At 25.8% G+C, this 13,058-nt stretch overlaps 1 protein-coding gene across 1 annotated transcript; it reads right to left on the bottom strand.

The window, feature by feature from the left end:
• Positions 1 to 5,080: 5,080 nt before the first annotated feature.
• LOC127263353 (uncharacterized) lies at positions 5,081 to 7,663 on the bottom strand. The gene is made up of 5 exons (XM_051292334.1): positions 7,048 to 7,663; positions 6,373 to 6,409; positions 5,987 to 6,223; positions 5,838 to 5,885; positions 5,081 to 5,651 (listed from the first exon to the last, which is right to left on the bottom strand). Exons 1-5 carry the CDS (start codon positions 7,347 to 7,349, stop codon positions 5,394 to 5,396), a joined length of 882 nt encoding a protein of 293 aa, XP_051148291.1. The 5' UTR covers positions 7,350 to 7,663; the 3' UTR covers positions 5,081 to 5,393.
• Between the last annotated feature and the right edge of the window lie 5,395 nt (positions 7,664 to 13,058).

Raw genomic sequence — 13,058 nt, 5'->3', positions numbered from 1 at the left:
GTAAATGATAACGTTGTTTTGGGACGGACGAAAATGAAAAATAGTAATCTTTCAATAGGACGGATGGAGTATACAAATATAATAATATTTTTTTTATATTAAAAATAATAACGTCAAATACAAATGAATTGATTGACGGTGGATGGAGATAGTAATAAAATTACTACATAGAATTATAAAATTGCTTCTTTAATGTGAATTTTTTTATATCTCTTTATGAAAGGTTAAGAAATACTCTCTCCTCATATAAACAATGCTAAAAGAATTTTGGCATGAAAAATATATATATATATATAATAGTATACTAATATAACTTTTATACTTTTTATAAAGATATAATTGGGATTTTTATAAGTTTGGTAATGTAAATTTTTAGAGAGGTTGACTAATGACAATTGTATAAATAGATTAAAAAAAAAAAAACAACAGTAGGTAAAACAGTTTTAAAAATTATTGTTTTTTACTAAATTTAATATGACACTATTTTCATAGATATACTAAAATAGTATTATCTCCTTACTTAGATAATATGGAGCCTGTAGATACGAGAATTTAGGTAAAATATAATTAATAAGTAATTAAAAAATATATTAGTAAAAATAATTATTATATACTAAAAATAATTATATATTAAGATTAGATAATTAAATAGTTTAATTAAAATTTAAAAAATTTTAAAATATGATTAATGTGTATAATCAGTTTTTCAAAGAAAGAAATAATAAATTATGTGGAACGGACAAAAATAAAAAATATGAACAAATTATGTGGGACGGATGGAGTAAAATAAACCTACTTTTTTACAAGACGGATGGAATAATAGTTTATAAACAAGGTTGATAAAAAAAAATAGAGTTATATATTGTGTAAAAAAATTACTTTCTCCTTCCCGTATAAAATATCTATTTTTTCTATTTATGTTTGTTTTACATAATTTTTTTAAATATAAATATACACTTTAATCAATTTTTAAATTTTATAATTTATAATTTTTTAATCTTAATTAAAATATTATTTATCTTAATTATATTTTACATAAATTCTCGTGTCTATAGTAACGTAGACACTTTAACTGGGCAGAGAGAATATTAAAATAGTAGTAATATGACTAAAATTATATAGACTATGTATTTAATGGGCAATCAAAAAATAAAAACTAGCATAAATATCTCCAAAAGGAATAATTATTTTTAATATCATATTTAAAGATATTTTTTTTATCAAATATTATATGAAACTTTTTATTTACAATATTAAAACAAACATATACATATGTTTATATTACATTTCATACTATGCATCATTTTCTTCATTAAAAATAATTAAATTAAATATTTATTTCTATTTAATAAATTATGTTAAAAATTTTTATTTCAATTCAAAATTTTAAATTAAATCTAAACTTTAAAAGTAAATAGTTTTTTAATCATATTACAACTAAACGTTAAACATCACTGCAACTAATTCTTTTAATCGTATTACATCCAAAGTAGTAAGTTAATATCAACATTAGATGTAATACTATTAAAAAATATTTCTGATATAAAATATACTGTCTTCGTCCCAATACAATAGTTTTGTTTACCATTTTTGTCCATCCCAAAACAATAGTCTCATTTCCATAAATAATCATATTACAATAAAATTATCCCTACTTTTTTATTATTATTACACAATTACCACTACTTTTTACACTAATATATTCACAAGGACAAAAAAGTCATTTACTTTTAGATTTTACCAACTACCAATATAATATCAATATTTCTTAAATGTCGTGTCCAACGTAATAAGACTAAGTTTGCTATATTTAGGGGTGTTTGGAAAATACTTTTTTTTAGAGCTTTTAAGTTGTTTAACCAATTAAAAAAATTAATTTCAGTGTTTGCTAAATTAATTTTTAAAATAATTTATTGACCCCAAAAAGCTAATTTTTGAAACGATGTAAATATCATCATTTATTTTATACATAATAATATATTTACCATAGTAGTATTTATTAATTATGTTAATATATATTTTTAGTTAACTTTTAGATTTACTTTTATAAATTGGATATAATTGAAATTATTGTTAATTTATTTTTATATATTATCTATTGTTTGTCACATAAATTTTTTTTTATTAGTGATAAATGTATTAGAATAAATTTATTTAAAATTATAAATAAAAAAAATGTAAAAATAACTTAATAAAAAATATATATACATTTTTTCTACAAAATATTTAAAAAATAACAAAAAAGTAATTTTAATAAAATTTTTATAATTTTCAATAAGTAATAATAAAAATTCTAAAAGATCCTGTGTAACGAATAACACAACTAAATATTTAAAAAATAAAATACAAAATATCAATAATTGTCATTTTACGTATAAACAACTAATATCAAACTCCTATTTTACCAAACGCTTTAATACAAATTGCTAATCGAATAAACTAGTCAAACCAGCTAATCGGATCAGCTAACAGTAATTGTCAAACACACCCTTATCATATTTAGATAATAAGTACTTTATTGAAAATAATAATAAAAATAAATAAGTAACTAGTTGTATTTTTTGAAATCCAGTTAGTAATTAAAGAGAATATAGACATGATATAATAAAAATTAATGACATTTGTTGTAAATAAATATTAAATGAAGAGTAATAATTGATTTTTTACTTTTTCAAATATAATAATAAAGTAAATTTAATAAACGAGAGAAAAAAAAAATAATACTACTTCAGTCTCATAAGAAGAACCTCGTTTATTTTTTGTGTTATTATATTTAACATTAAAAATATATTTACATTTATATAACTTACTCCACAAATATCATCGTATTTATAGTATAAGACACTAATATAAGTATTTTTTTTTTTAATTTGTATTATATGTTGATAGAATTATTAATATTTAAAAATTTACACACAAAAGTCCAACGAAATTCTTCTTTTGGAACAGAGGTAATAATAAATTTAATGGGTGTAAATTTTGACATGCTGGGGTTCTCCACGAGAATTTATTTGATTATGATTTTAAAATTGACTTGAAATTAAATATTGATTTAAATATTTTTAAAATAGTATTTTAACGTTATATTTCATAAAAATAAATAATATATTTTTATTAAAAAAACTGTACATAATAAATCACTTTAATTCTAATTTTAATTTAAAATCACAATAGAACAAACCCTACTTATGTATATGTTATGTAGAAATATTCAACGACAATAGAAAACATTACAATGATTTAATTATGGTAAGAAATTTGTAGAGCTGCCAAATGTCACAAAATGGTGTGTGTAATTTGTGTTTGTCCCATACGATCATACCAATAAGCTTAATGTGTACAACCTAGTCCTAACCTAATGCATGAATTTCTTTGTTTTAATTAATTAATAATTAAATATGGGACAGAGTTAGTATTATTTTCTTGTATCTGTTTCACTATTCGCTTTGGGTTGAGCTCGCACGAATTTGTTTTTGGATATCCTCCAAAAAATCTCATACTAGTGGAGTTTACTTGGGACTTATAAGATGTGTAATTTTCTTCACCACTTCCAATGTGGAACTCGGGTTTGCACCCCAACAAATTATATTTTATTTTTTCAGAACATCTCATAATATATTTATTTATATTACATCAAATAAATAGTAGAATTTTATTATTATTATTATTATTATTATTATTCCAAATACACAAAAACACAACAAAATATTTCAGAAAACAAAATGATATGATTATATAATCTTGAACATATCAATTTTATGTTTGTTATTACGATTGCGATTCATATAAATTTGATCAAATTAACACATTAACGTGAAATAACTAACATTTCATGACAAGTACTCAAACAACATATGTTATATTATATAGAAGCATATGTTGTATGAGTTATGTATTATGTTATGTTGTATTATAATTTGTTTGTTGTACTGAAATCACGATATATTGTGCTACACATAATTATATAATATATTATTAAAATATATATTATATATTATATTAACATGTGTTGTATGAGTTATATATTGTGTGAGATTGTATAATATGCTTATGACACTGAAATCGCTGTATATTTAACCATATAAAATGTTATAATATATTATCAAATTATTTGTTATATATTTTATTAAGATATGTTGTCACATATTGTTATATTCTCTATAAAAATGTGTTGATTTGGTCAAATATATATATATTAATTTAAGAGTTTGTTTATTTTTATTTTCAAGTCTTTTGGACAAAAAAATACAACTACATAAAACAAGAGATTAAAGTGTTGGTTTGCTTACGGCTTAATTTTTGGTTTGATTTGGAGGTTTCTATTCAACACTACATTGGATATTATGGTTTAAAAGAGAAACCAATATTATTTTTCTTAAACTCATTTAAATTAGTATAACGTTGATTTGAGCAAATATTATATGCTATATATAATGTAAATGGGTGTGTTTGATTGGAGGTTTTGATTTTGAGTTGAGATTTGAATAGTAAAAATTTTGAATTTGAATAAATGTATGATGCTATATAAATAAATGTTCGATGTTTTGAATGTAAAATTAATTTTTAATATAATACCCCCTCCGTCCACCACTTATCTATCCATTTACTTTTTGCACGTAGATTTTAGTGTGTTAGTATTATATTGATATATGGTACAATTGATATACATAAAGACTATTATACCCCTTAATATTTATGGTATTAACCGGTGTTATTTGATGATATTTGTGTAATATATTATATAAAGAGTGAGATAATTTTATATTTTAATGGAAGGTACATTTACTTAAAAAATGAATATATTTGTCATACAGACTAAAATAGAAAAATGGATAGATCGACGGTGGACGGAGAGAGTATAAAAATATATATATATATATATATATATATGCTTAATTTGATGTTTTTTTTTAAAAAAAAATAAAATAATGACCAGTGGAATTTGAAAAGAATCCTCCGAACAACACACCATTGTTTATTTTTATTATATAAACTGATCAGATTCAATTGACAAAAAATCCGGTTATATTCTAGTAAGAGTTGTAAAAAAAATTGAAATCAAATTCAAGCAAACATAAGGTAAAATCAACAATATTGATGGTTATATGTACAATAAAAGAAATAGCATGCATAAATTACAATGTTGAAACACAACAATTACATTATATTTCGACGACGACGACGAAGACGGCGACCAACTTGCGCGGCTAAATAAGCTTCACATCCAGCGCCAACAGCGCGACAAATTTGAGTTTACCTCGAACGACACCGAAACATAAAAAGATCACACCTTTGCCCGGCAGCCAGCCGTCAGAGAACAAATTAAGCATCAGAGTCCTCCCAAAGATCGAACATTGGATATTCAACACAACAACACATCGATACTTAGTTAGTTATCTTCTCCCGAATCCCAAGCACTTGCTGTGTTTGATTTCTGTGGCACTCGAATCCGATCCTGCGCTAGATTTGCTTCTTTTGATCGATATCTTCTCCATTGCGTTCACGAATTTCCTCAAGTGCTTGATGTATTCTGGAAACGTCTCGAGATTACAATGCCCGCCTCCTTGAATCCACAATGGATCGTATTTCTCTTTCGAAAGCTCCCATAGTCGCTTTCCATGGGACAAGTCGACGATTTCATCTTTAGTACCCTGCAGAAAGGAAATGACACGAAAAATCGAAGAAGATGTAACTATTTGTCGATCACATCGCTCTTATCGTAAGTTTTAAGTCGAAGGGGAGTCTAAAAATGGGGTCACGCGACCCATCGAGCATGAAATTCGATAAAACGACAGATTAAGAAGCTAAAAAGTGTCCAAGGGGAGAATTTTTCTTACATGTATGACCAAAACAGGGCATCTGACATGCTTGATTTTGTCGATGTTCTGAAAAAAATAAAACAACACATCTCAAATTTTGATCACAAGGGGTTGAATAATCGAAGCATCGAAAAAGTTAAAAGCTTGAAAGAAAAAGGTAACCTTACTTTGAAAATGTCGAACCAGAAGGTGACTTTTACATTATAAAGTACTCGTATGCCCGATAAAATTGCGCTGTGAAGAACGACTGCTCTCAACCGTGGAAGACGAGAAGCCAAGTGTAGCGTAGGACCGCTCCCGACGGATTGTCCATACAAAATCACATCTTCTTGCTTGATTCCATACTCGGTGTTCAAACAATTATACACGGCTTCGATGTCGTAGTAAGTGTTCAACTCGGAAGGCTGTGATGGAAAATAATTCGCTCGTTAGACTAAGTAATTCATCATATCGACACATTTCAAGAACGACAATTGTTATTGTGCTGAATTTCACAGTATAATACATTAACGATTCCCTATAAAAATACTTTGAATAATCGAAAATTTCTTACCTTTCCCGTGGATGCACCGTATCCAGAATAATCGTAGCTGCAATAAAGGCAAAGAAAATTCGGTGTCATTCGCATTTGCAGGTCTCCTTTTCACCATTAAATGTTCGATGAAAAAGCTCGGTCAATTCAAACAACTACGTTTGAATATGACATCAATGAAAATTTGCATTGCCAAGAAATGTCGACGGATGAATCGAATAAATGTTTGTTAACTAACATGATGACTAGGCCATTGTTTCTTCACAAAGTTAGTATGATCGGAGTTTGTTAAACCACAAATCTCTTGTGACTTGACATACCTTTAATTACCTAACACGAATCGAATTCGATCAAACTAAAATTCAACCAAATTCATAAACACCTTCAAACAGAGCAAGCAGAACATGATCAAAGACATCTATGATCTAACTAACCAGTAGAATCAAATTTGTTTGGAATGTTTTTGCTCGAAGAAGATGAGATGCAAAACAAATGTTGAAATAATTCAAACAGATCTCTATAGAATGGAATTCAATTGCAGCTATCAATCAATCAATCAATCTGTAGAAATTCAAGCTAGGGCACAAAACAATGAATGATGATGACGATTCATATAATCTCGATTCTTATCCTCCAATAATAAATCGTTAACTGAATCATGAAATCGGTTAGGTATTATAATAGCTAGCTAGCTACCTCATGATGTTGACGCGAAGGTGAGCTCTGAGCTCGACGAAGAGATCGTGCATCTGCCCTAAATCGGCGGCGTTGCCATGGGAATACAAGAGGGTGAATCTCCCAGCAGGATGCTTCCAGAACGTGGCGACAACTTTATTTCCTGGTTTGGTATCGAGCAAATGCACGTCGACGTTCTTATCGGCGGACAATCCCCTCATCACCCATCGCCCCTCCTCCTCGTTTCTGTGCACCTCATACGTCCGCGGGTCGGGCGGGAAGAACGCGAACTTCGAAGCAACGTTGGACGTCACATTGCCCATCTATCTATCTAGCTAATCAATTCAACCCAGGCCAACAGCTCTCGATCGATTTCAACATCAATATATGTATGTATGTATGTATGTATGTATGTATGTTTTTGGGGGATTCGGAATTGTTGTTGTACGATCGATGTGGTGCACAGAAGAGTAATTAGGTATTTAAATTTTTTGTAGGTTAATTGATTGTGAGGGGAGGGGAAGGGAAGGGAAATGGTGGGTTTGTGCGCAGATAGGGATGGAATGAAGTTCCAAGCGGTGGAGGAAGAAGATGAAAATGAAGACGAAGAAGTTCCAGAGGAATAATCGAAAGGAAGTCTCTGATTTTGTGTGTTGCATGTTTCTTTCATTGCCTTCTTTTTTTATTTTTTATTTTTATTTTTAAAATAATTTATTAGTAGAAATTAATTAAAAAATAATAAATAAATCGGTCAAGAATGGTGTGAAGGACGATGTAGTATGTTCTATGGTCATGGACGCCACATCACATCCACGGATTTTTTTTATTTGAATATTATGTAATAATACTATAGTAGGAGGAGTATTTAATTTGGTATTTTAAGTAAATAAATATATATATTTATATTCAAAGAAATGTAGGACTTTCTCTCTCATTTTAATTTTAATTGGCATATTTTTATTTGTCTCTTCTACTTTATTTTATATTTGTTTTTTAGTGATTTTATCAATATCAAATATATTTAATAAATATAAATTAATTTAATTAAATTTTTAAATTTTTACATATAGAATTTATTTAATTAAATTTCTAAATTCAACGTCATTATTCACATAAAAAAATAAATAAAATTAAATAAAATAATGTCACAAATCACTATAATTAATTCATTAAATTTCGCTACCTTAAATTATGTCAAACAAAAACAAATGTGTCAATTAAAACGAAACAAATGGAGTATTATTATTTTTACTTAAATTTATACTTGTTTTTCTAAAAACAATAGTAAGTTAATAAGTACTTTCTTCGTCCAGCTATAAAGTATACATATTTCTATTTTGGGACGTCCAATTACAAATTAATCATTTCATTAAATACTCCATTTTTTTCCACAAATACCTTTATTTTACATCACATCATTACTTTTATACCAAAAAGCAAGGGCAAAAATGTCATTACACTACTTTTACCTACTCACTATAATTAAAATACTATTATTTCTTAAACTCTGCGTCAAAAGTAAATGTATACTTTATCCGTGGACGGAGGGAGTATTTTTTTTTTTGTCCTTCTATTTTAACAAAATTACCACTCCTTCCGTCTCATAACTATGTATCCGTTTACTTTTTGCACGGAGTTTTAGAAATATTAGTATTATATTGGGATGTAGTAAGAATAAAATAAAAATGACTAAAATAACCTTATTAGTATTGTGTTATATAAAAGTAATGTCATTTGTGTAATATATTGTAAGTTGAAAGGGTATTTATAATGTTAGGTAGGTAGTACACTTACTAAATGATATATTGTAATATATCATTTTAATCTTGTAACTGAAGTATGTCGCAAACTAGTCTCATAAGTGAAAAATCTTTACAATTTTAGTACTCTGTCACCGGAGATGCCTACGTGGCACCCATATAACTCAGCCGTAGGACACGTGTCCGCCAGATAGATTTTTATTATTTTAGAATTTTTAAAAGAAATTAATTTTCAATTTTTGTTTTTCAAATTTTTAATTGTTTTTAAAAAGACAATAAGTAAATTAAAATTAAAAATATATATCCACGTGTCCGCCAGATCAGCAAACCTGGCAGACATATAAAGTGAGGTCACGCTTGGTTGTTAGCTTTTATATAAAGTGACTTGGCACAGCCTTTACAGTTAGGGTGTGTTTGTTTGAAGGATTTTGAAGGATTTCTACTATTCATCCAATTTTTTCCCCAAAAAACATCACATCAAACACCTATTTTTCATTTTTTATATTATACTAAAAATCAATTTTACGTTCAAAACATCACATCAAACCCTATTTATATCACATCATACAACTATTCAAATTCAAAATTTTTACTATTCAAATCTCAATCCAAAATCCAAACCCCCAAACAAACACACCCTTAGTATATCATGCATGATTTTGCTGACTTGGCGGACACATGTCCTTTGATGAGCTACGTAGGTGTTACGTAAGCACCTCCGGTGCTGAATTAGAAGCAGCTTGGATAGAGTGCTGGATTCTTAGTTTCAATAAACCGTGGTAATTATTATTTTACAAAAAAATATGTAAAAATGTATATATTTGACTTAATTAGTATAATATGTAACTACAAAATATTTTACAAACTATAATCAATAAATTACTTTTCTCTCTCAACTCATCTTATTATTTTTGTTTTGTCACACTCAATATTATTAGTTTCTTATTATAGTAAAAGTCATTCATACATAAATATTTAAATACTTTTAATTTAAAAAAAAAAAAAAAATTTCCTTCACCGGTAAATTTTTTATTCGACTTTTGCATGTGGATTAAGGTAAATTAGTATTTTATAGTTATGTAGTGTAATAAAGTAATATAATATTCATTTTACATTTGAAAATTAACGTGAAAAGTAAAAAGTATACTCCCTCCGTCCCAAACACCGTTTTATATTTCTTTTTTTATATGTCTCAAATACTATGCAATATTTTCAAAATAGGAAATAATTAATTATACTTAATCTTTATTTCACACTTTATCCCATCACATCATCTGAATAAAATAAAATAAATATACATTTCTCTCTCCATCACATCACATAATTTCTAAATTATCTTACTTAATACTATCTACCTAAAAATCCGTGCCGAAACAAATGTTGCACCTTGTTTGGGACGAATGAAGTATTATTTTGGTATTTAGTTGAGAGTTACTCCCTCCGTCCCGTAACTATTTATCCGTTTGCTTTTTGTACAGAATTTCAGAAATATGAGTATTATATTGAGATGTAGTAGAAATAAAGGTAAAAAGACTAAACTAACTTTATTAATATTGTATGATATATAAAGGTAATGACGTTTATGTAATATATTATAAATTAGAAGGGTATTTGTAATATTAGGTAGATAGTACAATTACTAAAAAGGAAAATAGATACTTTGTTATGGACAGACCAAAATCGAAAAATAGATAGATTGTTAAGGGATTGATGGAATACTTTTTAAAAAGAATAAAAATAAAATATTTTTATTTTGGACAAACTAAAATGACAAATAAGAATTTTTTTTTTTTTTACCCCACACACGCACATCCCCGATGGGAATTTCACCCAACACATGCATACACAAACCAGCGAGGGTAAAAATGTTATTACTATTTTACACAATTCCACTAACCAATAATTCATTTGACTTTTACATGTAAATTTATGTATATTAATATTTATAGATATATAGTGCAATAGAGTAGTGTAAAATCTATTTTATAATTGATATTAATGAAATTTTAAAAATTAAAAACAATAAAGTAAAGAGAATTTTAATATTTAATTGGAAGATACTTATACTAAAAAATATATATATATACCTTTGATTTGAACAGACAAAAATGATAAAACAAATATCTTTAATTCGGATGAACACAGTATTATCTTTTAACATGCTAAAAAAAAAATAATAATAATAAATACATACTTTGAGTAGAAATAGATGTAAAAATAAAAGAGTATAGTAATATTGAGTATTTAGGGTGTGTTTGTTTGGGGGTTTGGATTTTGAGTTGGGATTTAAATAGTAAAAATTTTGAATTTGAATAGTTGTATGATGTGATATAAATAGGTGTTAGATGTAATGTTTTGAATATAAAATTGATTTTTAATATAATATAAAAAATAAAAAATAGGTATTTGATTTGATATTTTTTTAAAAAAAAATTGGATAAATAGTGTAAATCCAATCCAATCCCCAAACAAACACACCCTAATTAATAATTTTTAGAAACTATTGTGACGTGTAATTAGGTGGTACTAAAGTTTATGTTGAATGTTGATGGGAGTGTGGGTCATGTTTATTAAATTAAAAAAATAAAAGGATTAGTTGTGTATAATTTAAAGTAGTAAAATAAATATATTCATTGTGGATTTGACTATAAATAAATGTTCTTGTAAATATAATAAATTTATTATTAAATTAAATAATAAAACAAATAGATCAATAGCAGAAATTTCTAACTTATTTTTATTTACAAAGAGGTACAAGCTTTTCATGGTATTTGCGTGAATAAATTAAATTAATTTTTTTATATATATATTTAAATTACATATTATAAAATTATATATAATATTCTCAAATACAACGATCGATACTCATAGGGATGGCTACATTGACTCGTAAACAATATGAATATTAAATTGTCCATTTATAATTATTTATATATTATTGTTGAATTGAATTTTTGAGGTGCTTGAGCATCAATATATAAATATATATATATATATAAATACATTATCTAATATTTTTTTTTCCACCTTCTCTTAAAATTATGCCTACTTTCTATTTTTATTTGTTTCTTAAAAAAATATATATATATTTCTTTATTTAGTAAAAATTGCTCATTTCATCCCAGAAAAGATGTCTTATTGGGAGTGAACACGATAATTAAGGAATAATAATATTTAATTAAAAGTGGGTATAAAACAGAAAATAAAAGATTAAAATACCATTGCTTTTTAAATAATTTTAAAAAGTAAGTTAGAGTAATAATCAGGGGTAGTTTGAAAAAGTATAAATAATTTTGTTATAAAGTAGGGACCACGATTACTAAATAACGAAATAAGACAATTATTTTGGGACAGACAAAAATGAAAAAATAAGACAACTCTTTTGGGACGGAGAGAGTATTTAATTTTTAATATTTTCCTTGTTATAGATGACAAAAAATAACAAAAAATATCAATTAAAACTTCATACATTAAAAATCATACTGAAAAGTTTTGATTACAAACTTGGGAAATGATTGAAGTATTATGTATCATTTTTATTTTATTTTTTTTAAAAAAAAGAAAAACTAATAGTAGAAACTTTTATGGAAAAAAACTCAATAAAGTTGATATAAAATTATGGAAAATTTGGCCACTTTTGTAAATATAATACCTAAATAAAATTCAGTAATTTTGGTTGCAATGAAACATAAGCAATATTTGAGCTGGTATAGTAAAATTTTATTTTTGGAAAAAAAATAAAATATAATGAAATATTCCTTCCGTCTCACATTGGATGTCTGGGTCACTGTAGACACGAAAATTTATGACACGAAAATTTATGACAAGTATAATTAATAGATAATTAAGAATGTATTAGTGAAAATAATTATCTTATAATATAAATAATTATAAATTAAGGTTTAGATAACTAATTAGTTTAATTAAAACTAAAAAATAAATTTAAAAAATTTTAAATGAGATTAAAGTGTAAAATTATTTTCCAAAAAAGAAAAATGACATGAAATGTGGGACAGACATAAACGGCAATATGGACATGGTAGGTGGAACGAAAGAGAGTAACATAATAAGTTTAAAATAAAAAACCACAAGTTATCTATGTTTGTTTGGATCCGTTCAACATCTCATATCTCGTTCATTTTTTTAAATATGTTTTTCTATTATGTTTTTTTATTATTTTTTTCCATACATTTTTTCATAAAAAAATTAATATACTAAACATATTCATTATTTTTATATTTTCTATACAATTTTTAATATCTCATATAAAAA

Source organism: Andrographis paniculata, unplaced genomic scaffold (assembly GCF_009805555.1).
Source record: "Andrographis paniculata isolate CXL003 unplaced genomic scaffold, ASM980555v1 Contig69END, whole genome shotgun sequence".
Classification (NCBI taxonomy): domain Eukaryota; kingdom Viridiplantae; phylum Streptophyta; class Magnoliopsida; order Lamiales; family Acanthaceae; genus Andrographis; species Andrographis paniculata.
This window is presented reverse-complemented; position numbering and strand designations above follow the sequence as displayed.